Source organism: Atractosteus spatula, chromosome 14 (assembly GCF_055471065.1).
Source record: "Atractosteus spatula isolate fAtrSpa1 chromosome 14, fAtrSpa1.hap1, whole genome shotgun sequence".
Taxonomy (NCBI): domain Eukaryota; kingdom Metazoa; phylum Chordata; class Actinopteri; order Semionotiformes; family Lepisosteidae; genus Atractosteus; species Atractosteus spatula.
The window spans coordinates 14,731,058-14,757,200 of record NC_142719.1 but is presented as its reverse complement, the minus strand read 5'-3'; the positions used below and the strand labels follow the sequence as shown (position 1 = coordinate 14,757,200).

Here is a 26,143-nt window from a genome sequence, read left to right as displayed (position 1 = left end):
GGGCAGCTTCCCCTCTCCTGTCTCATGTTGCAGGGGCACGGCCAGAGCCTGAAAAACACGGAATTCCACGACTGATCCGAGGATCTCGTCCAGCTGTTTTTTGAGAGGGCCTCACGAACGTGGCTGGGCATCCTGTTGCACACCCCCACTGCTCTTAGCGTAAAAAAAAAGTGCCTGCAAGTGAGCTGATGCCGAGTCTGTGACACAGCGGTGTGTCTCGGAACGGTCCAGTACCAGTAGCCAGTACCAGTAGCCAGCTTGGCTGTGCTGGAGCACCGAGCTGGAGGAGGAGATTCCGGATTCTGCCTGGAGTTTAGGGAATTGTGCATGCCGATATTTTTGTGTGTATTTAGGACTTGGAGACCCCCTGTGGCAAACAGCTTCGTTAAGACCTGTCTTGTTACTCTACTTGGCAGTGCTGCCTCCTGCCAGGGCTTCCAGGCTTTCTGTGACAGAATTCCCATCTATCCCATCCTCTCATTTTTCTAAGGGAATGAGCAGGAGTGCTGCAGCATTCCAGATCCTTCTGAGCTTCTCCAGGCAGAGTGCTTGGCCCAGCGCTTCCATTCTCTCGGATAATTCTCTCCTCCCTGTCATGGAACAAACAGTTTCCAAGAAGAATAAGAATTATGAATCCACCATACGCCAGAGCTGTTGAACTCTGGATATGAAATGCTAACTCCCAACAGCCTTGGGTGGGTTTGAGTGCTGTGCGGTGTGATGAGGGTAGTCCATCGCCATCGCTCAGGGAGGAAGCTAAGGAAGTTGTGCCGCTCTGTGAAAGGAGTTTTCCAGATCTTTCTGGCACACGCCCCAGGGAGAGGAGTCAGAATCAGGGCCAGCTTAAACTGGCATCTCTGCTGGTTCCCTTCTGGAGCTGTCTGCTCTCCCATCTCTCTGTCCTCTCCCTTCACTCCATCTCCTCCCCCTCTGCCTCTTCTCCTCTCTTCATCCTCTCACCCTCTTCTCCTCTCACTCCATTTCCTCCCTCTCCTGTCTCCCTCCTCTCCCTCTCCCTTCTCGGTCCTCCCCTGTGCTTGCTGTCTCCTCCCTCCTGCTCTGTGCCGCCTGGCTCCTGCGGTTCTGATTCAAGCGGGCCGAGCCCCGGATCGCCGTGACGCAGATCCAGTCCAGCGGACTGTGGCTCCTGTTACACCGAGCGTCTTGACGGGCCACAGGCGCCCCGCTCCGCCCCACGGGGGCCCCTGCTACCCCCGAGACGGAGCCTGACTGCCCCCGACAGGAAGTCGCGCGCGCCGCTCCCAGAGCGACGTGACTCCGCAGGGGCCGGGGCCGGGGCCGGGGTGTGAGCTGGGGAGGCTGCCCCAGGGTGCCATGCTGAGGTCTGGCCGGGTGCTGGCGGTGGCTGGACCAGCCCTGCAGCTGTGCTTCTCCAATGGCAAGCCACGTGTGGCGCTGTGTTGCTTTGCGTCGTGTTGTGTGGTGGTTTTCTTAAGCACCTGTGCTGATCTAACAACAGCTGGGAAATAACAAGGTTTTGTCTGCACATCAGACTCTTGGCCTCCGTTTTTTTGGGCTAAACTCTCAACGTCTTTAACACTTGCGGCACCTTGCTCTCCTGTTTCTTTGTCCAGGGGATCTGAGGTCTGGTCACTGTACATCTATAGACAGAGGGTCGGAGCCTGGCAGTGTCGGTCTGCGGTCAGCGTGACCTTGCGCTGTGTTTGGTGGAGGATGGCGTTGGGGATGGGTTGGCTTTAGAAACGACTGTCCGCTCGAGTTCGTCTTTTCGCTTTCAGTCAACCCAGCTGCCTGCTGATGTGGCTGGGAATCTGCTCCTTTTGGGTTGATAGTTGGTGCAAAAAATATGGGCGATATATTTAGTCATATGAACATTATCTTTCCCAGGATTTAGGATGTTTCATTTTAGCACTGAACACAGGATGTTTTATTTTCAGAAAAGTTTTCGCAAGAGTAAGGATATTCTCAGAAGTTTGACTGCTTTTGCACTTTTCTTGGAACGGGGAGGAACGTACTTGAAGTCATGCTTTCTCAGGAGCATCTATGTGATGCTGAGCCAGGACTTACTGTAGCCTCTGTCTGCGGTGTGTGTGAACTGGAGGGCTGGTCTTTGTAAAGACGCGTCTGTATGCCAGCGAGCAAAGCGCCATTAAGAGGTTTCTGTTCCACAAACGCTTGGTGTGAATTTACCCAGAGGTGTCGTATCGCTTTCAAGCATAAGAAAATAATGTCAGAGAACTTTGCCATCCAGTTTTCATCTTAAAGTCTGAGTTTCTTTGAAAAGCGAGGTAAAAAATTGCTGTAATTAAAATTACCTCACCCCTCCCCTCCCCCTGCTCCAGTGGGCTCTGTGATCCCCAGATTCCAGACATAGTTAATTTGCTTCTAAATAAACCCAGCCAAGCCGTGATGAATACCCAAGGACAGGGGTCAGAGCTCTTTTCTTCCATTTGATTGGTGGGATGTCAGGCTTGCTTATTGGCCTGTGAGGAAACCATGGCAACAGGGATTGGGGCCTACAATAACATGGCTGGGGATTTCAGGCCTGGAGACAAGGGATTACAGAGAATATGACATACCCGCTGAGGGGAGGCAGCGGAGGGGGCAGAGAGGGGCTGGGGGGGGAGAGCCTGGGGGGTGGGGGTCCTGTACCCTCTGTGCCCCCTCACTCTCTTTTCTCTTAACCTGGGTGGCATTATCATCACAATTAAGACGGCCGACCTTTGGCATTTGACCTTGCGGTGTGAAATGGATACAGGGGAGGGGGCCGGCGATCCAGAAGCTCGAGCGCCGTGCTCCTGCCTCCTGCCCTAAACGAGATGCCGTTGTATTTCAGTGGGGGAGAGTGGGGAGGGGGGGTGCAGAACCTCTGGTCCTTGAGCAAACTGCCTCTGCGCTCGGGGATCAACGTCTTCCTGACTGTTCAGTTCGCAGCCAGGAAGAGCCCCAGGACAGACCGACGCACGCAAATCGAGTCGTTCGGCTCCGCGGCCCCTGAGGAATCGGAGCAGTTCCTTGGCAGGGTGTCTCCGATTCCTGCTTTGCGGCCGGTGAAAGAGACGGATTTATGTGCTGTCGACGGTCCTCTGTGGCCGGGAATCCATCCATGTCCTCGGCTTCCCTCCGGCCCTTTTTGAACCCCGGTGCCAGTGGAATGGGGTGGGTGGTGGTGGGGGGGGGGTAGTGACTCCATGCTCGACATTCCTGAAACTGGGATGCGGAAGTGAAAGATGATTGCCTGATTGTTTCCATCTGCATCCTTTTTCTTGTGGTCTCTCCCTTGCCATGTGCTTCCCATTTAAAGTACAACATTCCTGCTCCGGGCTCAGAAGGGAGCTCGGCTGCTTCTTCCTGGGCGATAGATATAAAAGCAGTACCGCATCTGTCTTTGCTTTCCGGCCTGCTCTCCTCTCCTCCAGACTCATCCCGGAGTCAGCTCCGATGGATGCTTGCCATACGTTAAAGAGAATCTGGGAGGTGAAAGAATCTGATATTTAAATGGAATGCCCTTTCAAACTGGAAGAATTAGACAACAGCTTTTATGTGCAAAAATGAGTCCAGTTTCAAGAGATCTTATCTGCAAAGGCTGTGGCTGTAAGTTGACACTGCTGGACATGAAGCTGCCAGGAAGCCCTAGTGGCTGACTTGTCACACAATCACACAATCTCGTCTGTCTCGGCGCTGGTATGATGTTGATTGCTGTTCTAGGTGGGCTTCTGCTTAGTGCTGGTCTGGCACTGAAGACGAAGGGAGTTATACCAGGAGGTTCCCAGTCCCACTGCTCTGCCCCCTGACTCCCTAGTGTGAGTGTCCCTTGTCCTCTGTCCCTCAGGGGCGAGATCCAGCTGTCATCAGCAAATCTGCACCCCCCCCCAACCACCCCAACCACAAGAGCCGAAAAGGTTTCAGCCCTGGACTGGGAAGGGCTGATTGTGCTTGGAAGGCTTTGGATGCTTTTGATCGTGGAAGACAAAGGCCATGGAAATTCTGAAGCAATTAAAAAAAAAAAACAAAGGCAAGAGTTTGCGGTCTTCCTCAATGGAAAAACACGTGTGGAGAAGGAATGGCAGTGGGCAGGAGGCCTGTGTGTGTGTTTGGGAGTGTGCCCTCCTCAGACAGGGTGCTGCTCTCTGGCGCCCTCTTCCTTCAGGGAGTGACATCTCCTCGCCCTCGCCGTTGCCCACTGAGCCGTTCTCTGATTGGGAACGGCAGTGCAGAGGGGTTGGCTGGCTTTGAATCACTCTGCCCTTCCTCGTCCAAGCACTCCCTTAATTGCTTAATTGACCAGGTAATAGCTGTTTGACCCCAAACTCTCTGGCTTATTTGAACCTGGAGCTGCAGACATCTTAAATAGTAAAGGACTGCCTGGAATAAGGTCAGGGCTCCTCCTCTGTTGCTTGTTACAGTGTTTCCTGTGTTCCAGTCTTTCTACTTTGACGGTCGCTGCTGTCCACCTTGACTTCTACAGGACTCCTCAGGACACTGTGGGAGCCTTGACTTGGGGGACAATTTTAGTGTTGTGCTGCAATGTTTTAAGGGAAAAAATGGGCAATGGTGTGACATTAATTTCCTTCCCCTGTGAGCTTCCTGGCATGGTTTTTTGAGTGCTGTTTTTAGACGTTGCTTCAATTCCACTTAATTGTCGTGGACGGTAATCAAAGCAGAAAGAATAAGACAGAAGAGAGATGAAACTGTGATGAAGTCAGAGCCAGTAAAGGGCGATGCATAAGGCCAAACCTTCTTTTACACCCTCCAGTTGTCTGGGCTGAATTTGTTCCCCTCATATGGCATCGAAGAGCCGGCCGTTCTAGGGAATTGTGTAAGTTGAGCGTGCTTTGTGTCAGGTGTGCTGGTGTCAGCTTTCTCCCCGACCAGTAACATCTGAAATTTATTTTAAAAACCGACCATGAAGAGAGTTATCAGATCATCCCATGGGTGACGCAGACGTTCACAACAATTGGAACAGCTGGGCGTTGTATTTCCTGGCGTGCAGAGAATTGGTTTATTTGCGCAATGGGATCCTCTTACACGGAGAAAAGAGAGGCTGACAGAAGAAGAGAGTTAGACTTGTGATATGAAGTTTAAAACCCCGCCCTCTCTCCCTGGCTTCACTTGTGCTCTTTGAAGCCTGGGCCCCACGGTGTACCTGCCTTTAATGATCACAGTGCGGACTCACAGTGCACATATTGACTCTAGTACAGCCCTTCTTTTGTGCATCAAAGATGCTTTTGTGCATGGGAGCTCTCCTCTGTAAAGCAGTCTGTTCTAGAAATGGCGTTCTGTGGTTCGGCTTGGTGACTTGCACAGGGCACAGGATACGCTGGGGAGCTTCGCCTCCAGAGGTTTTGACTTGTTCCCTCCAGTGTCTGCTACATGTTCCCAAGCACCTCGTCCTGCTCAGGGGTTGCTAGCCGGCACTAGCTGCTGCCTTTTCCCAGAGCTGCCTGGCAGTCCATCTCAGGGCTCGGGAGCAGCCCTCTTCAGAACTGTCCCGCGCTGGTCCAGCTCGATCCGCCCAGCGGCAGATCTGAAGCACATCTGCCTGCCCACGGCTCTGGCAGCAGGAGTATGTAAGGCAAATACCTGATCCTGGCGAGGGCGGGGAATCGATTCCGCACGGTCTACCTGGAGAACAATGTCTCCGTTGATCCTGTCGGGCCCGGGCGCTCTCGGAAACGAACGAGCCGGCACCCGCGGACTCCGGCGAGCCGCGCCAGGACGAGGCCGCAAATGAGGCCGAGGGACGGAGATTCTGGAGCTCGGCATGCTAGAACACAATGCAGGAACGCTAGAACTCCCGAAGTCCTGCTGCCCGCCGCGCTGCCGTCCGCTCCCAGTGCACGGTAGTGGGCGGTGGGGTGTGTGTGTGTGTGTGTGTGGAGGAAGAGGGGAAAGCGCGACAGCTTTCTCATGCAGAGAGAAGGCAGGGAGCGAGATGCAGCAGCCGGCTCGGTGCGAGTGAGGGGCTCCAGCTGTGGGAATGTTTGCAGAGTGAGGCCGTGACGGGCGGCTGACAGTGTGGGAAGAGCAGCTCCGACCCCTCCCCCTCTCTCCCTTCAGACCAGCTTCGCAGGGGCACAGCTCCGGACCTTCCCTCTGCCGGGGGCTTGTGCTGGTGGCTCTGCGCTGTCCTGGGCCGTCTGCTGAGGGTCAGAGCGTGGGGAGAGGGAGGTGGCAGAGGCCGTGGTGTCGGGCGCTTAACGTAAGGGGGCGTGATGGTGAGAGTACGGTTACTCTTTTATACACTCAGGGCCGAGTGTGACAGCAGTGTCTCCAGTCCAGTCAGGTGTGTGTCAGTGTGTGAATTCAGGAGGAGTGTGAGAGGAGAGGGACAGCAGTGTCTCCAGTCCAGTCAGGTGTGTGTCAGTGTGTGAATTCAGGGGGAGTGTGAGAGGAGAGGGACAGCAGTGTCTCTAGCAGTGTCTCCAGTCCAGTCAGGTGTGTGTCAGTGTGTGAATTCAGGGGGAGTGTGAGAGGAGAGGGACAGCAGTGTCTCCAGTCCAGTCAGGTGTGTGTCAGTGTGTGAATTCAGGGGGAGTGTGAGAGGAGAGGGACAGCAGTGTCTCTAGCAGTGTCTCCAGTCCAGTCAGGTGTGTGTCAGTGTGTGAATTCAGGGGGAGTGTGAGAGGAGAGGGACAGCAGTGTCTCTAGCACTGTCTCCAGTCCAGTCAGGTGTGTGTCAGTGTGTGAATTCAGGGGGAGTGTGAGAGGAGAGGGACAGCAGTGTCTCCAGTCCAGTCAGGTGTGTGTCAGTGTGTGAATTCAGGGGGAGTATGAGAGGAGAGGGACAGCAGGATCTCTAGCAGTGTCTCCAGTCCAGTCAGGCGTGTGTCAGTGTGTCAATTCAGGAGGAGTGTGAGAGGAGAGGGACAGCAGTGTCTCTAGCAGTGTCTCCAGTCCAGTCAGGTGTGTGTCAGTGTATGAATTCAGGAGGAGTGTAAGAGGAGAGGGACAGCAGTGTCTCTAGCAGTGTCTCCAGTCTAGTCAGGTGTGTGTCAGTGTGTCAGTTCAGGGGGAGTGTGAGAGGAGAGGGACAGCAATGTCTCCAGCAGTGTCTCCAGTCCAGTCAGGTGTGTGTCAGTGTGGGAATTCAGGGGGAGTATGAGAGGAGAGGGACAGCAGGATCTCTAGCAGTGTCTCCAGTCCAGTCAGGTGTGTGTCAGTGTGTCAGTTCAGGAGGAGTGTGAGAGGAGAGGGACAGCAGTGTCTCTAGCAGTGTCTCCAGTCCAGTCAGGTGTGTGTCAGTGTGTGAATTCAGGGGGAGTGTGAGAGGAGAGGGACAGCAGTGTCTCCAGTCCAGTCAGGTGTGTGTCAGTGTGTGAATTCAGGGGGAGTGTGAGAGGAGAGGGACAGCAGTGTCTCTAGCAGTGTCTCCAGTCCAGTCAGGTGTGTGTCAGTGTGTGAATTCAGGGGGAGTGTGAGAGGAGAGGGACAGCAGTGTCTCTAGCAGTGTCTCCAGTCCAGTCAGGTGTGTGTCAGTGTGTGAATTCAGGGGGAGTGTGAGAGGAGAGGGACAGCAGTGTCTCCAGTCCAGTCAGGTGTGTGTCAGTGTGTGAATTCAGGGGGAGTGTGAGAGGAGAGGGACAGCAGTGTCTCCAGTCCAGTCAGGTGTGTGTCAGTGTGTGAATTCAGGAGGAGTGTGAGAGGAGAGGGACAGCAATGTCTCCAGCAGTGTCTCCAGTCCAGTCAGGTGTGTGTCAGTGTGTGAATTCAGGGAGAGTGTGAGAGGAGAGGGACAGCAGTGTCTCCAGTCCAGTCAGGTGTGTGTCAGTGTGTGAATTCAGGGGGAGTGTGAGAGGAGAGGGACAGCAGTGTCTCCAGTCCAGTCAGGTGTGTGTCAGTGTGTGAATTCAGGGGGAGTGTGAGAGGAGAGGGACAGCAGTGTCTCCAGTCCAGTCAGTGTGTTTCAGGGCAGTAAGATGGGGTGGAATGGAGGGAGTCCATGCTAAATGTTCACTGAAGCCACAGGTAATTAACCCTGCTCCCTTCCCAATGCAGGGCTGTATGTCAGAGGTCAGGGTGGCATGCGAGGGTTAAGTCTGTTTGCCCTCAGCTCGTTTATAAGGTGCCAAGATCTGCAGTAAAGGCGCCGCAGACCCACTTCCCCAAGCGAAGCCGGCGGTCTGGTAACACAGCCAAACCCCCAGCCCGTTCCTGGGCCCGACCAGAGCGTCTGCACAGGCCCAGTCCTGCTGCGGCTCCAGACACTTAAGAAAACAGCACCAGGCCTGGCTCCCGGACCCTCCTCGTAAATCACGCAGACCTCCGAAACGTAAGCTTGGAAACTCTTCCTCTCCGGAGTCAGCCCTGGAAAAACACTGCGACTGCAGTCTGTCCTGACGATTGATGGATTAATAGGCTTCAGTATGAGCCTGATAAGAATTGACTAAAATGAGAAAATCAACATTAGAGTATAAATAAATGTCATAATTCAGAAGAAGAAAAAATACCTCCAGCTATTTGTGTCTCGTACAATTTAACTTAACTGGCGAACTAGGAGAACACACACATACACACACACGTGACCCAGTGCTGTAAAATGCATCTGGATGTGTGTGTTTTCCATCTGTCTGGCTCAGACAGAACATGATAGTCATTAATCCCCAAATCCTTAGGCTATACTCAGTTCCACGTTCATGTACACGAGTGCTTGCTGAGCAACAGAAGTAATGTTTGAAGAACAGTAAACATCAGCCAGCGTCAGCTCTGTGGATTTCCAAGTCGACAGTGCAATGCAGACCTGAGGATGCAGGTGGGGACTACAGGAAAATGTATCAGAGGTGGCACCTCTTTATACAAAGGGTTGTAGGAGGGGGGACCGATTTGCCCAATCAATACCCTGTTTGTTTTCAAAGAAGCGGCTGGATGGGATCCTTAGATCAATTGGTTACTCACCAACCACCAGACAAGCCGGGTGGGTCAGATGGCCTCCTCTCAGATTCGCGACCTTATTTCCAAAACCCCATGTCCTGAAAGCACGTCGGGGCCTAGGCGAGCGTTGCAAAGCAAGGTGCAGTGCAGAGAGGGGCTGATAGTGGACTCGCCACTCCGAGAGGGAGAGGAGGGTCCGAGGAAGGCGGCTGGGGCCTGACCCGAGCCTGACGAAGACGAGTCACCTGGCGTGTGTCCGCAGGGGTTTGAGAAACGGCATTCCGACGAGCCGGCGTGGGCTGGGGTGGGCAGGGTGGAGGATCAGAGGAAGCTGGTGACCCACAGTGGCCCTGGCACAGGGTGTCTGTGATCAGTCAGTGCCCTGCCAGCAGCTCCCATGGGCTCGAGAGACTGCTGCTGAACGCATCCTCAGCTGTCTACAAGCTAGAGATCGGATTTATCTTGCGTTCTTTCACAGCTGATAAATCACCCCACTCCTTTCATGGAAAGATCACATACCTGTACATCTCCTCAGAGCCTGGTTAGCCTGCTTGTGACCGTGCAGCTGATTGTGGATGTAACTGTGGACCTGTGCGTGCTCTTGGTGTGAAGTGGACATGATATTATTGATTGTTTCCATCTGTGTTTGTGCATCACAAACACCAGATCAGATTCCTTGTACGTGTTAATGAAATAAAGGGACCAACTATGCAGCTGAGGCTGGCAGTGGAACAGAAACCAGAGACACCAGACCAACCCAGGAAGTGTGTGACCCTGACGTCCGCTCTGTCCGTGCTCCCGCCACACTCACGCCCTCCTCCTCCCCTCTCGTGTGCGCAGGTGTCGCCCCGGCTTCATCGGGGAGCTGTGCCAGTTCCAGGACCCCTGTCACCGGTCGCCATGCGTGAACGGAGGCACGTGCAAGAGCTGGGTGTCGGAGACGGCGGCGCAGTACACGTGCGTCTGCCAGCGAGGATTTCGAGGTAACGGCGCCCCGCCCGCCCGGGCCCCGAGCCCGGGACAGGAGCTCCCTCTGAGGCCAGCGGGCCCTGATCAAGCCCAGCTGAAACGTGCTTGAGCTTCAGAAGATCGAGCTTGTTCTTCCTTCTCCTGTTAGACCGGCACCCTTAGATTGTGACTGGCAGCTCAAGATTTATCTCAAAACTCGAGACCTTGGTTTCTGGAAAAAAACGTGATCTCGGATTTCTTTCTTTTTTGTTATTTTAGAGAACTAACCAAAACCATTTGACATAGAATCACCATTCCTCAGCCTTACTTTTCCAGTCCACTTTAGACTATACATCACAAGCAAAAAAGGTCTGTTCCTGTTTGTTCCCTTGTGTTTTACAATTATATAACTTTTAAACAAAACTATATACCTTAAAATCGAGGAAGATGTACTCTGATTTATTTGAGCTCTTTCTGCACAGTGAAGACGCGCTGGCAGGCTGTGGCCTCTGTAAAGAATCCCCTCAAACGGAAACCAAGCAGCTCAGTAGGTGAAGCGTGAGTCCGTGTTTCGGAGTCCCCCTAACCCTGTCCTCTTGCCCTCCAGGCCAGCACTGCTCCCTGATCGACGCCTGTGCCACCAACCCCTGCGCCAACGGCGCCCGCTGCACCAACTGGAACAACCGCTACAACTGCTCCTGCCCGCCGGGCTACCAGGGCAAGAACTGCCGCAGCGACATCGACGAGTGCCGCAAGCCCGGGGTGTGCCTGAACGGCGGGGTGTGCGCCAACACCCCGGGCTCCTACCGCTGCCAGTGCCCGCCGGGCTTCAGCGGGCGCGCCTGCGAGGTGCCCTCCGTGCCCTGCGCCCCCTCGCAGTGCCTGAACGGCGGCACCTGCCGGCAGACCAGCGAACTGGCCTACGAGTGCGCCTGCCTGCCTGGTACGAGAGCCGCGGGGAGGGGAGGGGGGGGGCGGGCGCAGGCGGGAGCTCGTGCAGGAAGTCGAGTACTTCCTTCCCGGATCCGTGACGGAATGCAGGAACGCCATCCCCGTGCCTGAGCTCCGCGCCGCCCGTGGCTCGCTCACTCCCCAGGAGACTGACCTCCTTCTCTCTCCGGTCGCGCTACTGTCCTGCTGCCTCGCTGGCAGTGGCGCCGACCCCGAGGGGAAGTGGGCGGCAGCTGTCACAACAGCGGGAATTGAGTTCCCCGTGGGTCTGCGTATCCCCCGGAGGGCCGGACAGGAAGTGGCTCTCGCAGCGGGAGGAAGCAATTGAAAGTGAAGGGGTTTGGGACAGGAAGCGACTCTGGCGCTTGCCCAGAGTGCTCCAGTGCAGACGACGGAGAGATGAGTGTCTTCCTGTTAGATTCCTGTTAGATTCGCGGGGAAGGGCGTGACCCGAGAGGTGCATTGTTGACATTTTCCAACCGATGCGTCCTTTCCCTATCGGCTCGCTAATCTGAATTTCAAAAACGGGTGTCCTGTGTCCAGTTACTGGGGATGCAGCCTTTACTGCTCCTTCCTGTCTTTGGCAGGGCTGTATCTGAGGGTGTGATCACTGAATGAGGGGTCCCCTGGCTGATAGGTGAAAAGAGGGGAATAACGTGCTGAGGCAGAAGAAGGGCTTAGCGTATCTTCGATCCAGGCTAGCCTCGAGTACTGCGGGCTTCTCCGTCAGGAGATTCGCTGTCCTGGTCGTGGCGCCATTGTGCCGCTATTCTTTTTGTTCTGGGGCGTGCGTTGTGCCAGACGTTAAGATTTTTCCCCTTCTCTCCCTTGCTTTCTCTCTTCCTCCATCTCCCGCTCTCCTCGACCCAGGGTTCGAGGGGCATAACTGCGAAGTGAACATCGACGACTGTCCGGGCCACAAGTGTATGAACGGAGGGATCTGTGTGGACGGGGTCAACACCTACAACTGCCAGTGCCCGCCAGAGTGGACAGGTACTCCCGACCTCTTTCCGGCTGGACCTTGTGTCCAATTCCATCTCGGAGCGCGCGCCTGCAGGGAGCTCTTGATGTGCTCGGCCTTGACAAAAAGCCGTATTTCTCGGGTTTCGAGCATGAAAGCACCATGGATTAAAAAACATCTGCAGGGTCCCGGATCACGAATGCCGAAATGTAAGCCTATGTCCTGAAATATTCTGCTAGCTAAGAGGGGTTTTCCAAATTACTGCTGGCCTCCCTTCCCCTCTCTGTAAGACTTTTTAAAAAGGCTTTTAGGAGCAGAACTCTGAAAAGCTGGCCATATGGGTGTGAGGAGTTCTTTCTGGTGCTTCTGCGATCCTCGCTGTGTTGTGTGCAGAGGGGGAGGCTGATGGTCCCAGAACCTTGCAGGACAGAACAAGTCACGCGTGAGAGGAGACCCGTCGGGGCCGTCTGGTTTTGTTGGACCGCTGGTGGTTCTGGTCCGGAGCAGACCTGCTGACGGGGTGCCGCCTGTGTTTGCAGGGCAGTACTGCGCGGAGGATGTGAACGAGTGCCTCATGCAGCCCAACGCCTGCCACAACGGGGGCACCTGCTTCAACACCATCGGGGGGCACACCTGCGTCTGCGTCAATGGCTGGACGGGCGAGGACTGCAGCGAGAACATCGACGACTGCGCCACCGCCGTCTGCTTCAACGGCGCCACCTGTCACGACCGCGTGGCCTCCTTCTACTGCGAGTGCCCCGTGGGCAAGACGGGTACAGTCTGCACCTCTTGTCTGGCCCAGTGTCTGACTGTCAGTCCATCTGTGTCTGTCTGTCTCTGGGTCCGTTTGCCTGTCCCAGTGTCTATCCGTCTGTCTGGCCCAGTGTCTGACTGTCAGTCCATCTGTCCCAGTGTCTGTCTGTCTCTGGGTCCGTCTCCCTGTCCCAGTGTCTATCTGTCTCTCTGGCCCCCTGTGTGACTGTCAGTCCATCTGTCCTAGTGTCCGTCTGTCTCTGGGTCCGTCTCCCTGTCCCAGTGTCTCTGTCCACTCCTGACTGTCTGGGTCTGTCTCCCTCTCCCAGTGTCTGCCAATCTGTCTGTCTCTGGGTCTGTCTCCCTGTCCCAGTGTCTGTCCACTCCTGTCTGTCTGTCTCTGGGTCTGTCTCCCTGTCCCAGTGTCTCTGTCCACTCCCGACTGTCTGTCTCTGGGTCTGTCTCCCTGTCCCAGTGTCTCTGTCCACTCCCGACTGTCTGTCTCTGGGTCTGTCTCCCTCTCCCAGTGTCTGCCAATCTGTCTGTCTCTGGGTCTGTCTCCCTGTCCCAGTGTCTGTCCACCCCTATCTGTCCCGGTGTCACACTTCCTGTCCTGGGTCGGTCTATCTGTCTGGTGCTGTGTCTGTCTGTCCCAGTGTCATTCAGCCTGCCTGCCTTCCCCTGTGTCCTTTCTCCTGCGATTGTTCCTCCTCTGTCTGTCCCCCGCCCACATTGTCCCTGTCTCTTCACTTCGCTCACTCTCGCTCCTCCGAGAGGATGGGTTCCCTCCCTCTGGGTCTTGTCTCGCTCGGGCAGGTGATCCTTCTTTCAGTTCTTGCTGGCGCTGACGCTGCCCCCCATCCCTCTGCGCAGGTCTGCTGTGCCACCTGGACGACGCCTGCGTCAGTAACCCCTGTAACGAGGGCGCGGTGTGCGACACCAACCCGCTGAACGGCCGCGCCATCTGCACCTGCCCCCCAGGCTTTTTCGGAGGGGCCTGCGACCAGGATATGGATGAGTGTTCCATCGGTAACTCCTTCCCCTCTTCACACACCCCTTCTTCATAGTCACATAGCTGGACAGGTGTATAAATATTACTGGAGCGATCTGGGTGAGGTTCTTTGCTCAGGGGTCCAACTGCAGTGTCTCGCCTGGGAGTTTCTGGTTCCGAGTCCACAGTCATGAACCCTGCACCCGGTTCGGTGCACATTCTTCCGCAGTCCAGAAAGCCTGGAAATCGCAGCCCCGGTCCGTCAAGGCGAGACGCTGCTGTCGGACCCCAGACAGCTCTTCAGGACTGTCCCCCTCAGAAGCGGAGGACAGGCCTCGCAAGGGGAGGGGGGGTGATGAGGGGTCTCGGCTCGGTGACCAGTGGCAGGCTGGCTCTCTCTCGGGGCTGGGCTGGGCGGCAGGCAGTGGTGGGGCTGCAGCTCCCCGCCTTTGGAGAAGCAGCCAGTGCTCGCGACGTCACGTAGGTTTTCCGAGGGCTGGGGCCGCGGAGGAGGGACGGGTCGGGTCCTGAGCTCTTCCCGCGGTTTTCTTCCAGGCGCCAACCCCTGCGAGCACTTCGGCAAGTGCGTGAACACGGTGGGCTCCTTCCAGTGCCAGTGTGGGAACGGCTACACCGGCCCGCGCTGCGAGATCGACATCAACGAGTGCCTGTCCATGCCCTGCCAGAACGACGCCACCTGCCTGGACCGCATCGGGGAGTTCAGCTGCATCTGCATGCAAGGTGAGACGCGCGAATCCTGTTCCGTAGCGGCGCGAGCCGCTCCGGGGTTTCCACTACCCCGTGTTGGGTAGATCGGCGTGGATGTCGGACCCGGCTGTGCAGGTCGGGGCAATTCAGCAATCGAAAGGTTCGGCAGTGGATTGGGACCAAGTAAGCCCAGTCCCAAGTCTCTCTGCCTGTCCCAGAGCTTTCACGCTCGGAGACGCAGCCCAGGAGCAGGGGGGGAGCTGGGGTAGTGCTATCAGTGCGATCTGCACCTCTTCCTGCTGCCGCGCACGCTCTGTGACTGCAGCAGACGTCAGAGCATTTCTCACGCCAGATGTGCAGCGTTACGGCGAGCATCCGCGGAGCCCGGTGCTCGTTTGCGCACCTCTGGGAGCATTTTAGAAAGCAGCGCATTTGTTCTGCCGGAGTGGGTACAGCGCAGGGGTGCGGGAGGGAGGACTCTTGGACTGCGGACAATGGCTGCGGTGCCGTCGGCAGGGAGCCCCGACTCAAAGCTTTCATTGAGAGCCCTATACGTTGGGCTGGGGGGGAGGGGTCTGGGAGAAACTGTGTGTGTCTGCGGTCTATAGGCCTGCAGACCTGCTCTCTCTCGATTGAGAGGCAGTGTGCGTGGAATGCTAATGGGGTTTGAAGTAGTGGGAATAGAGCACAGCACAATGGGAGCTCTCTGTGTTTATCACCGTGCCCCATATAGAGCGCTCGTCCATTCCCATCATTAATTTCGGCTTTTACCGCACCCCAGGCTGAAGGTGCAGACACCGCCTGCCCTCTGAAAACCGCCCTTTTATAGCCTGTGCCCTGGCCGTTCGACACCGTGCTGAATTTCTGAACCCAGGCCCCGTTCCGGACCTGCCAAGGCCCGTGCAGTGCCAGCTGGCCTGATCCGAGAGGCTCTGGTGAAGATCCGGGACAGAGGGTTGTCAGGGGTATTCCTCAAACCCCTGGCCTGGTTCTGCTGTACTTAGAAGCCCCCTCAATGAGCACCCCCCTACATGCAAGCCCGCCACAGCTCGTTTGCCTGGTGGTCTCTGCGTGAATCATGCTGAGGTTAGCCTCGTGCATTGGAGAGGTCTGTGATGAAAAAGAAGTGTCTGAACATGAAGCAGGGGCTCCTCCTATTTTACAGTCCTTTACTGTCACCAGCTAAGGCAGTTGAACAAAGCTTCTCGTCGCAGTGATGACCAACAGGGAGCACGCATCTGTACAGCATGCGTATGGGAGTAATTCTGAGTGAGGAACCTTGCTCAAGGGTAGCACAGCTAGGATCTGAACCCACAACCCCCTGGGCCAGTGTCCAGAACTGTAACCACTGCCCCCCCACAGGAAAGCTGGGTTATGTCCCAAACAGGATTTGAGCCAAAGCTCTTCGAGTTACATACAAAGAGCTCCATTTTGTGCTTGGTGCTGTGTTGCTTTTTGAGTGAGGGCATTTGGGAATGGCGTTGTGGAGTGTGCTGGGTGCCAGCGGGCTGTGTGTTTGAGCCTGCTCTGTTTTGTGCTTGGTGTTGTGTGGTGTGTTGAATGCCAGCAGGCTGCGTGTTTGAGCCTGCTCTGTTTTGTGCTTGGTGTTGCGTCGAGGCCGCCAGTAGCAGGGGCGGGTGGGGGGACAGGTTGGGGGGAGAGAGCGCACCGGGTGCCAACTGGATGTGTCTGTGCCCTCCTCCACACACACAGGCTACACGGGGACGTACTGCGAGGTGGACATCGACGAGTGTGAGAGCAACCCCTGCGTTAACGACGGGCTGTGCAAGGACATGGTCAACGGCTTCAACTGCACCTGCCTGCCAGGTAAACAGCGCCTGCCGCTCTCACTCCGCTGTCCTGCTCCCCCTGAAGCCCCTCTCCATCCGATTTCCTCTCGGCCGCAGACGAGCCTCCCCGCTGGCAGAAGGCAGGTTTAGCGATTGAGCTTCTCGGCGAGTGGGGAGCTGCAGGTGGAGCTGCTTGATGGTTTTGGGAGTTCAGCCTTGGATGCGACTGGCTTCTTGCGAAGACGATAAGATCTTGGAAGGGCAGCAGTGGGCTGCGTGCGGCTGAGAGTGCTGCCGGATGCCCTCGTACCCGTGGCGGGACAGGAGTGCATGGCATCTCTAGTGCGAGCTGGGCCGCCCCCCATCTCCCTCTCAGCCCCGGTGTCGCTTTCCCAGGGGTTAGAAGGGGGTCAGGGTGCAGCAGCCCTCTCTGGGGTCCTTTGAAGGCTGTCCCTGGTGGAGCAGCGCTGACAGGCAGGGCCTCAAGGCCGTCTATCTCCCTGCCTGCACAAAGACCCCATTGTGTCCTCACCAGCCTCTCCACCTCCCCCCCCCCCCCTTCCCAGTCCACCGGCCTCTCTCCACCACGCAGTGCACAGGAGCCACAGAAAACAGCAGTCTCTTAATGAGATTCTTTTCCAGCTCCCAATTTACATCTGGGGCAGACACACCACAGCCCCCTGCTCCGCGTACAGCTATTGAGACTGCAGACTTTTTTTTTTTGGCAGGGAAGGAGGGGCGAGGGGGCGGGGGGGACAGAGGGGAGCTGACAACGACTTGGAAAACGGGTGGAAAAAAATTCTGAGAACAAATCTATTGTCAATCAGCTTGCCGTCTCCATACATCAGCCAGCCCCTCTCCGACCCCGCCTGTCTCGCCCTTTGCTCGCTGAGGCCCCTCGGCCGCCGGCAGTCCCTGCCCGGCGCTGCTCCCGTGCCCGGTTCCCGGCGGTCCGCACTTTCAGCCAGGAGGGAGCGGAATATTCCGGGCGTCAGTAATGCTCGGCCACCCCCGTGCTCTTTAAGAGCTTGCCGGAGCAGGGATGGTAGTGGGAAGACCAGGACAGGACAGGCGCTAGCCTGCCGCCGGTCGGTACACCCGTTTCGAATTGATAGAGCGCCTCCCACCGACTGAACTCCTTTGCTCCGAGGGTGGTACTCGCTGCCACTGAGTCACTGAGTTTCTGCATCAGGGGAATGAAAAATAGGCCTTGCAGCCAAGAAGCCCAAGATAAGGCGTTCCGTGTGTCGTACTTCCAGTCTGCACCGTGATATCAAATCTTATTCCACGATAAATGATGGAAGTGCTGGTTTCGGAGGCAGCAGGGTTTCCATTATGTGGGCTCATTCGATATCGTTCAGTATCGCAATATTCCACTGTTCACCACCCCCACCCCCCAGGGGGACAGCACCCCCGTCTCTGGTCTGTGATCCCTTTCCCTTCCTCTCATTTAATCGCCTGCGTCTCGTTTCTCGCTCCACGCCCAGGGTTCACGGGCTCCACGTGCCAGATCGACATCGACGAGTGCGCCAGCACGCCGTGCCAGAACGGCGCCAAGTGCATCGACCGGCCGAACGGCTACGAGTGTCGCTGCACCGAAGGTGAGCGAGCCCCCCCGCCTGGGGTGGGGGGACCCACGGGCGCTGTGTTGGGCCTGGGCTCCGGCTGCCGGGAGCCGCGCTGTGGCCGATGGGGCCCGATGGAGCAGGAGAGGCCGGGTGCCACATCTGGGTGGCTCCCCTGGCGTGCTCGCTGCCGCTCAGCGAGCACCCTGTCCGGGGGTGTCGCCTGGGGTGCAGGGCGGGGGATCTGGCAGCCAGCAGCACTGCTCTCGGGCTTCCCCGTTCCCCCAGAAAACAAAACATGTAAAGACACGGACTGTAAAGACATGAGTTTGTCCACTTCATCGTGGTTTTATCCTCACAGACTGGGGAAACATCTGCTTCCATGCCCGATCCGAGAAGAGTTTCAGGAAAGTCACAATAAGAGTTTCTTTTTCAAGGCATTATTGAACAGGAATGAACATCACACCACTTTTGTAGTGTTCAGCATCATGGATTCTAATGGAAATCTAATTAGGATGTGTTTTTTTTAATCTCACATAATTAACATTTGTAAATGGAGGAATCTAACATGATGGACATTTGTACAGGGAGGTGTTGTTAGAGAGTTTATTTTGTGTATAAACCATTAAACAATAAATTGTGATTCACTTTGTGAATAAATCATTAAAAAGGGGCCGGGAGTCACAAAGAGCACTGCGAAAAAATCGAAAAGGCTAGACGTGCCAGCACTGCGCGCCACACAGAAATTCTCACCGGGGAGATCGTTAGCGAGGCCTCTGCTGCCCCCTGCAGGCCAGGGGCCGCCTCTGCAGGAAGCTCCTCGACAGCGACAGATTCTCCCAGGCCAACAGATCCCGACTTGTCTTTTTATTCCCCCCCGCAAAGCTCCCTCCGCCGACTGCTGGGCTCGAGACAAACGGCAGCCGAACCCCCAGAGCACCGCTGCCCACAAGGGCGGCGCTAGACACTGCCCTGCTGGAGTCACCCTTTGTTTCTCCGGCCTTTCCTGTCCTCGGGAGATGGGGGGGAGGGGGGTTGTGAAGAGCCATGCTGGCTGTTTTCCTGTTATGCCGGGAGGTAGTAGCTGAGATTCGTTCAGAGGGGGGGTGTTGGGGGGAGTGGAATAGTTCCTATGTGCAGCACCCAGGGAGAAATGGGTGCCTTCTTTTTAAAGGAAGCCCCTTTTTGATGGAGAGGGCAGCCAGCGCGGCGGCAGCAGGCTCTCGAGCTGCAGAGATAAAGCAGTATTGTGTGGCCAGGGCCCTGCTTAGTATTCAGAGAGCTGGGACACCTCCAGCTCGCTCGCCTATTGGACAGGCCGGGCATTGTGGTCGCAGCTTGTAGAATATCTTCCGAGGAGGATGGGGGGTGGGGGGCCCTGCTCTTTTAACACCAAGGACCCCCCACCCCCCTTAACTTGGGACCCCAGGAGGTTCTGACGGGGTGTGGGGGGGGTTTCGCGGGGGTCTCACTTGATAGCGCCTGTCTCACGCCACGGGCTCCAGCAGGAATGAATACCGTTAATCAGGCCGGCTTTGTCAGCGCAGAGCCCCTCTTTGTGCCGTCCCCTTCAATGTACAGGATGACGTCGCTCGCTTACCTCAGCCGGGGGTCTGTTCGCTCATCTGGGCCAGCGTCCGTGTCGCAGATCCCCCGCGGTCCTGTGGCCACCAGAACCGAGCGGGACCTCGCGTTCGCGCTCCCAGGAAGTGTCTCCAGCCCCCTTTCCGTTCGGATTCCCCTCGCTTCCTGGCAGCTGGCGAGACGAACGGGGAGATTCGAAAGGACTGTGTGTGCTGGCGTTGCCGGAACTGGGAGAGACTCTTTGGCATGGCTGCTGGACTGACTCCCCCGCCTCCTGTACCCCCCAGGCTTCAAGGGCACCCTGTGCGACGTCAATGTGGACGACTGCAGGCCGGACCCCTGCCACCACGGCACCTGCGTGGACGGCATCGCCAGCTACACCTGCCTGTGCGAGCCGGGCTACGTGGGATACCGCTGCGAGAACCAGGTCAACGAGTGCCACAGCAGCCCCTGCCAGCACGGGGGCAAGTGTGTGGACGTGGTGAACGGGTACCTGTGCCACTGCCAGCCTGGCACGTCCGGTGAGTGCACACAGCCCGCCTTCCTGCCTGCCCTCTCCTCTCTGCCCCTCTGCTGCCTGCCTGCCTGCCCTCTCCTCTCTGCCCCTCTGCTGCCTGCCTGCCCTCACCCCTCTGCTGCCTGCCTGCCTGCCCTCACCCCTTTGCCCCTCTGCCCCTCTGCTGCCTGCATGCCTGCCCTCACCCCTCTGCTGCCTGCCTGCCTGCCCTCACCCCTTTGCCCCTCTGCCCCTCTGCTGCCTGCCTGCCTGCCCTCACCCCTCTGCTGCCTTCCTGCCCACCCTCACCCCTTTGCCCTCGCCTCACCGCGGCACCCCCGTTTCTCGTGGCGATGCGAAGTGTGGGACTGCTGCCCCGCCCCACGGGACTGACGCGCTGCTGTCTTCTCCAGGCCCGAACTGCGAGATCAATTACGACGACTGTGCCAGCAACCCCTGCGACTACGGCATCTGTGTGGACCGGATCAACCGCTACGACTGCGTCTGCAAGCCGGGGTTCACAGGTGAGGAGAAGGAAGAGTCTGCTGTGGTCCTCTCCCATCCCTGGCGACCCCTGCCGCCCAAGACCTCTCACCCCCTTCCCTCTCTCCGTGGTCACCTCCCTCTGCAGGTCCGCTGTGCAACGTGGAGATCGACGAGTGCGCCTCGAACCCGTGCCGCAACGGGGGCACGTGCGTGGACGAGGAGAACGGCTTCCGGTGCCTGTGTCCCGAGGGCTTCCACGACCTGCTGTGTTACTCAGAGGTGGACGAGTGCAGCAGCAGCCCCTGTGTCCACGGGACTTGCCGGGACGATGTCAACGGGTAAGGAGCCCCAAGGGGCTTGTAGATAATAATAATTAATAATAATTGCTTACACTTATATAGTGCTTTTCTGGACACTCCACTCCAAGCGCTTTACAGGTAATGGGGATCCCCTCCATCACCACCACTGTGCAGCCCCACCTGGATGATGCGACGGCAGCCATAGTGCTCCAGTACACTCCCCACACACCAGCTATCAGTGGGGAGGAGAGCAGAGTAATGAAGCCAATTTATAGATGGGGATTATTAGGAGGCCATAATTGGTAAGGGCCAATGGGAAATTTGGCCAGGACGCCGGGGTAACACCCCTACTCTTTTCGAGAAACGCCCTGGGATTTTTAATGACCACAGAGAGTCAGGACCTCAGTTTGGACGGCGCCTGTTTACGGTATAGTGTCCCCGTCACTATACTGGGGCATTAGGACCCACATGGACCGCAGGGTGAGCGCCCCCTACTGGCCCCACTAACACCTCTTCCAGCAGAAACCTTAGTTTTTCCCCTGGAGGTCTCCCATCCAGGTACTGACCAGGCTCACACCTGCTTAGCTTCAGTGGGTTGCCAGCTGTGAGTTGCAGGGTGACATGGCTGCTGGCTAGATGCAGGGGGCCCCCGAGTGTGGGAACTTGTGAAATCAGCCATCAGTTCCTTCAAGAAGTGAGGTCTCAGCTGGACCGCAAACCAGCCAGCACGGTTCACCCCAATCCCACAAGCTCACCGGGGTCCCGCTCGGCTGCAGCAGCCTGGCCGGGTGGTCCGGACACGTGTTCCTTCTCAGAAAGACGAAACCCTCTCCCCCGCTTTGTAGGCCTGAGTGCGTCTCGTTCCCAATTTCCGTGTGTCCCCGCGGGTCAGGCCAGCGAGGTGTGGGGCTGCGGGGCTGGTCCCCCCGAGACCGGCTGCCCCGTGACCCCGCCTCTCCCTGCTCTGTGTCCCCCCCACACAGGTACAGGTGCGACTGCGAGCCGGGCTGGGTGGGCAAGAACTGCGACCTGGACCGGAACGAGTGCCAGTCGAACCCCTGCCAGAACGGCGCCAGCTGCATCGACCTGGTCAACGGCTTCAGCTGCAGGTGCCGGGACGGGTTTCGAGGTGAGGAAGAGGAGGAGGAGGAGGAGGAGGAGGAGGGGGAGGGCGGGCGGGCGAGGATGACGCGGGTGGGGTTGGGGGGATGCGAGAGAGCCTTTCCGAGCCACTGGCTGACCCCACGTCCTGGTTTTTGCCCGCAGGTACGCTGTGTCAGACCAACATCAACGACTGCGCCTCCAGCCCCTGTCTGAACCAGGGCACCTGCGTGGACGGCGTGGGCATGTTCACCTGCCTGTGCGAGCTGCCGTACACAGGTGAGCCTCCCGCCCTGAGCCCAGCGTTCTGGATGGTTGATCCATGAGATGAGATAAACGGATATGAGGCATGTCTCTGAGAGGGCGACTGCCTCACTGGCTCCCCACTCCAGCCGCTGGACTCCGGAGTCTCCGGTCTCAGATTACATCTCCGGCTTCGGAGGCTGGGACAGGACAGGAGAAATTCGGGATCAGCAGCAGCAGCAGCAGAGGGGAGGGGTCGGAGCTCGAGCTACAGGTTGTCGTTCTCTTGAGACGACGTCACTTTCATGTTGGGGAAAACCATCCAGAAGCAGGGTTTCTGGACCCGAAAAGATCCGCAAGGCTGTTGGGATCTCGGGCTGGAGCTCGGAGCTCGGAGCTGGAGTGTGGGTGAGGCTCCCTCGCCGCCTGTGCTGGCTGACCGCTGCTCTCTGCCCGCAGGACGCACCTGTGCGGAGGTGCTGACGCCCTGCTCGCCCAACCCGTGCGAGAACAGAGGGGTGTGCAAACACAGCGCCGACTACCGCAGCTTCTCCTGCGCCTGCCAGCCGGGCTGGGAAGGTAATAATAATAATAATAATAATAATAAACAACTTTATTTTATATAGCGCCTTTAAAGGTGGCTTCTCAAAGCGCTTTACAGGATGATAACAACAATAAATAAGAAGAATACACAAGATAAAACACAATTACAATATACACAGGAGACCGCGGATGGTGGTACTAAAAAAAAAGCAGAGGGGTGAAGAATGGAACCAGTTCAGTAAAGGCTTTTCTGAAGAAGAAGGTTTTGAGTCTGGATTTGAAGGAGTTTAGAGAAGGTGACTCTCCGACATCCTTGGGGAGAGAGTTCCAGAGCTTGGGGGCATAACAGGAGAAGGCCCTGTCACCCATAGAGTGTAGACGGGCTTGGGGGACAGTAAGGAGGGCAGAATTAGAAGAGCAAAGGTTGCGAGGTGGGGAGTAGGGCGATAATAGTTCAGACAGGTACTGAGGTGCCAAGCCATGCAGAGCCTTATAGGTGAGCATGAGGATTTTAAAGTCCACACGGAATTTGACCGGAAGCCAGTGCAAGGACTCCAGGATAGGAGTAATGTGAACACTTGCGCTAGACCTGGTCAGGATTCTGGCTGTAACGCGTCTCCCTCGCTCCCTTCCTCCACGCCGCGCTCGCTCGTTTCAGCGGGGTCTCTCGGACCCTCTCTTTCAGCGAGTCGTTGCGGAACACGGTAGTTCTGTGGTTTTACCGCGGTTTTTCGTGTGCGTGCCGGGCCGTGTGTCCCCGCTGTGGGCATCTGGTCCGCAGCCACTGCACGTTCACTCCGGTGCTCTGGCGTCGTCCCCGCGCTCCTCTCTGACCCTCTCTCCTTCCTCTTCCCTCTCCGCCCGCTGTCTCCCCCCCTGCTGTCGCAGGCGAGCGCTGCAACATCGACGTCAACGAGTGCGCGTCCAGCCCCTGCAGGAACTGGGGCACCTGCTCCGACACCCAGGGAGGGTACCTGTGCTCCTGCCGGCCGGGCTTCACCGGCGCCAACTGCGAGACCGACGTGGACAACTGCGCGCCCAGTGAGTGCCGCCGGCTCGCGCCTCTCTGCCCGCCGGGCCTGGGATCGCAGAAGAGTTAACGCCTCTCCTCCCTGCCCCTCTCCCCCCGCAGACCCCTGCCTGAACGGCGGCTCCTGCACGGACGGGGTGAACTCCTTCCGCTGCAGCTGCATGGCGGGCTTCACCGGCCCCCGCTGCCAGGCCGAGGTCAACGAGTGCCAGAGCAGCCCCTGCCGCAACGGGGGCACCTGCACCGACTACGTCAACAGCTACACCTGCAGCTGCAGGCCGGGCTTCACCGGCAGCCACTGCGAGACCAACGTCCCCGACTGCACCGAGAGGTGAGCGGCCGGGTCCGTTGCACGAGACGCGTTCGGCGCATGTCCCCCGAGCGCTCCTTGGGCTCAGCTGGCGGGAACATCAGAAGACCCCCGGGCTCTCCAGGATCACGGCTAGACGCCCGAGGGGTGCCCGCTGGCTTCGAGACTGCAGGGCACTGAGCTCACTGCTCCACTCTTGGCGCCCTTGCATTGGCTGCCAGAGAAGTTCAGAGTCATTTTTAATACTTCAGTTCTAGGATTCTACTAGTCCATGATCAAACTCTGAAATTCTAGTTCTAGGATTCTACTAGTCCATGATCAAACTCTGAAATTCTAGTTCTAGGATTCTACTAGTCCATGATCAAACTCTAAAATTCTAGTTCTAGGATTCTACTAGTCCATGATCAAACTCTGAAATTCTAGTTCTAGGATTCTACTAGTCCATGATCAAACTCTAAAATTCTAGTTCTAGGATTCTACTAGTCCATGATCAAACTCTAAAATTCTAGTTCTAGCATTTTACTTGTCCAGACCCAGACTAGAATTCTAAGTCTTTAGTCTAAGATTCAGTGGCTCAGCACCAGACTGCAGCTGCGCTCTTCCTACATGCCCCAGGAAGTCTGCAGCGATCCCTGGGTGCCCCCTGCTCCCAGCTGCTTTGCGTCCCGGCTGTGAAATGATGCGACACCATGGGCAACTTTTAAAACGGAGTTGGAGACGTGCTCTTTCACCTTGGCCTGTTCTTTTACGACGTGTCGAATTTCTGATGGATGTTGCATGCGGTGTTATGTTCGCGAAGCTGTTGAAAGTGGTCTTTGGCCCCAGGGAGGCTCTCCGTCTGTCTGCGGTGCAGCTAATGGACGTCCTGCTTTTGTGCTGTTCCCTCAGCTCCTGCTTTAACGGGGGCACCTGCATCGACCGGATCAACGGCTACTCCTGCACCTGCCTGCCCGGCTTCACCGGCTCCAACTGCCAGCACGAGCTGAACGAGTGCGACTCGCGGCCCTGCCTGAACGCGGGCACCTGCGTGGACGGCCTGGGGTCCTACCGCTGCGTCTGCCCACGGGGGTACACAGGCGCTCGCTGCCAGGTCAGAGAGACCCCGAAACCCTACACCTTCTGCTCTTTCGGTCTGGCTAACTTGCAAGTGTTTGTTCCCTTGATGAACGTTAAGAAGCACGTTAAGAATCCAGCTTTTAACAGCCAAGTTAAAGTAATTAAAAACAAAGAGCAATTAAATTAAATCCAAAAAAAGAAATTGCATGATCCAAATAAACAGTTAATCAGTCAAGTAGTTTAAACCCAATTAGGCAATTAAGTGCCAATTATGTGAATATACTTCTGGTTGGCTGGAAATTGTGGAATGGAGTAGAATAGAGTGGAAGGGAGGACCAGTCCCCGCCTTGATGCCAGACTCCAGGGCAGTGAGTCCCGGTACAGCGCCTTACCCTCGCCGCGTGTGTCCGGTGTCCCCGCAGGTCGCCGTGGACTTGTGCCGCTCGTCTCCGTGCAAGAACGGGGGCCGCTGCCAGCAGCAGGACTCCAGCCTCAGCTGCGTCTGTCCCGCCGGCTGGTCGGGCCGCTACTGCGACATCCCGGGGGTGTCCTGCGAGGCCGCGGCCAAGCAGAGAGGTACGGAGCTCTTCCCCTGCCGGTGTCACTCTCCGGAATGAGGACCCCGGGTCCTCGTTTTGCACTCTGCCACAGGCACACGTCCCATATGCAGTGTGAGCTCTTGTTTCTGAGTAATCTGGCCCCATCAGACATCTCCATGTTCACACCCCTCCCGTAGGCTCGGTTGAGGCTGGTCCCCTGCTCACTGTCTCTGGGAGTAAATCTCAGACTGCTGGTGACCGAGCCTTCTCTCTCGCTGCTCCAGTGCTATAAGGATGCCCTTCCTCAGACTCTCCGAGAGATACATCCTCTGATTGGGTTTAAACTCAAAACTCAAAGCTCACCTTTTTACTGGGGCCTATGTCTGGTTGTGGTACAGCTTGTCTTGTGTGATATTGTTTATTTTTTATTGGTTTTGTGTCATTATGTACAGCATCCTTAGGTTTGGAGAGGTGTTTGCATAAATAAAATGTATTTCTAAGTTATAGGATTATTATTATTATTATTATTTGCCCCCTGAGCTGTGTTGCTGAGCTCGGGTGTTTCAGAGCGCTAGTCTCTCCCAGAGTGAGGAGTCTTTACAGAACGAGACCACGGCTCCTCCTCACCCCCCCCCCCCCCTCTCTCCCGCCCTCCCCAGGCCTGAGCTCGGATCAGCTGTGCCAGAACGAGGGCCACTGCGTGAACGTGGGCAGCACGCACTACTGCAAGTGCCCCAAGGCCTACACCGGCAGCTACTGCGAGAGCCAGGTGGACTTCTGCCTGGACAGGCCCTGCCGCAGCGGCGCCACCTGCACGAGCTACCTGGGTGGCTACACCTGCGAGGTGAGCCTCTCTCAGGAAGATGTGTAGAGCTAAACTCAAGAACACGAAAAGATACACAAATGTGGTTTATTGTTCTATAAAGACTCGGAATA

At 56.8% G+C, this 26,143-nt stretch overlaps 1 protein-coding gene across 1 annotated transcript in view; it reads left to right on the top strand.

Annotated features, from left to right (window-relative positions):
* notch3 (notch receptor 3) overlaps window positions 1–26,143 on the top strand; it is a 55,599-nt gene that overhangs the window by 19,378 nt on the left and 10,078 nt on the right. The window contains exons 3-21 of the mRNA XM_088932256.1: window positions 9,694–9,836; window positions 10,409–10,744; window positions 11,623–11,745; window positions 12,253–12,486; window positions 13,340–13,495; window positions 14,013–14,198; window positions 15,879–15,992; window positions 17,443–17,556; window positions 19,392–19,625; window positions 20,014–20,124; window positions 20,232–20,424; window positions 21,369–21,514; window positions 21,652–21,765; window positions 22,189–22,308; window positions 23,161–23,313; window positions 23,405–23,633; window positions 24,501–24,702; window positions 25,091–25,244; window positions 25,867–26,051. Coding sequence (XP_088788382.1) covers window positions 9,694–9,836; window positions 10,409–10,744; window positions 11,623–11,745; window positions 12,253–12,486; window positions 13,340–13,495; window positions 14,013–14,198; window positions 15,879–15,992; window positions 17,443–17,556; window positions 19,392–19,625; window positions 20,014–20,124; window positions 20,232–20,424; window positions 21,369–21,514; window positions 21,652–21,765; window positions 22,189–22,308; window positions 23,161–23,313; window positions 23,405–23,633; window positions 24,501–24,702; window positions 25,091–25,244; window positions 25,867–26,051 — 3,247 coding nt within the window. The remainder of the gene's footprint in view (window positions 1–9,693; window positions 9,837–10,408; window positions 10,745–11,622; window positions 11,746–12,252; window positions 12,487–13,339; window positions 13,496–14,012; window positions 14,199–15,878; window positions 15,993–17,442; window positions 17,557–19,391; window positions 19,626–20,013; window positions 20,125–20,231; window positions 20,425–21,368; window positions 21,515–21,651; window positions 21,766–22,188; window positions 22,309–23,160; window positions 23,314–23,404; window positions 23,634–24,500; window positions 24,703–25,090; window positions 25,245–25,866; window positions 26,052–26,143) is intronic.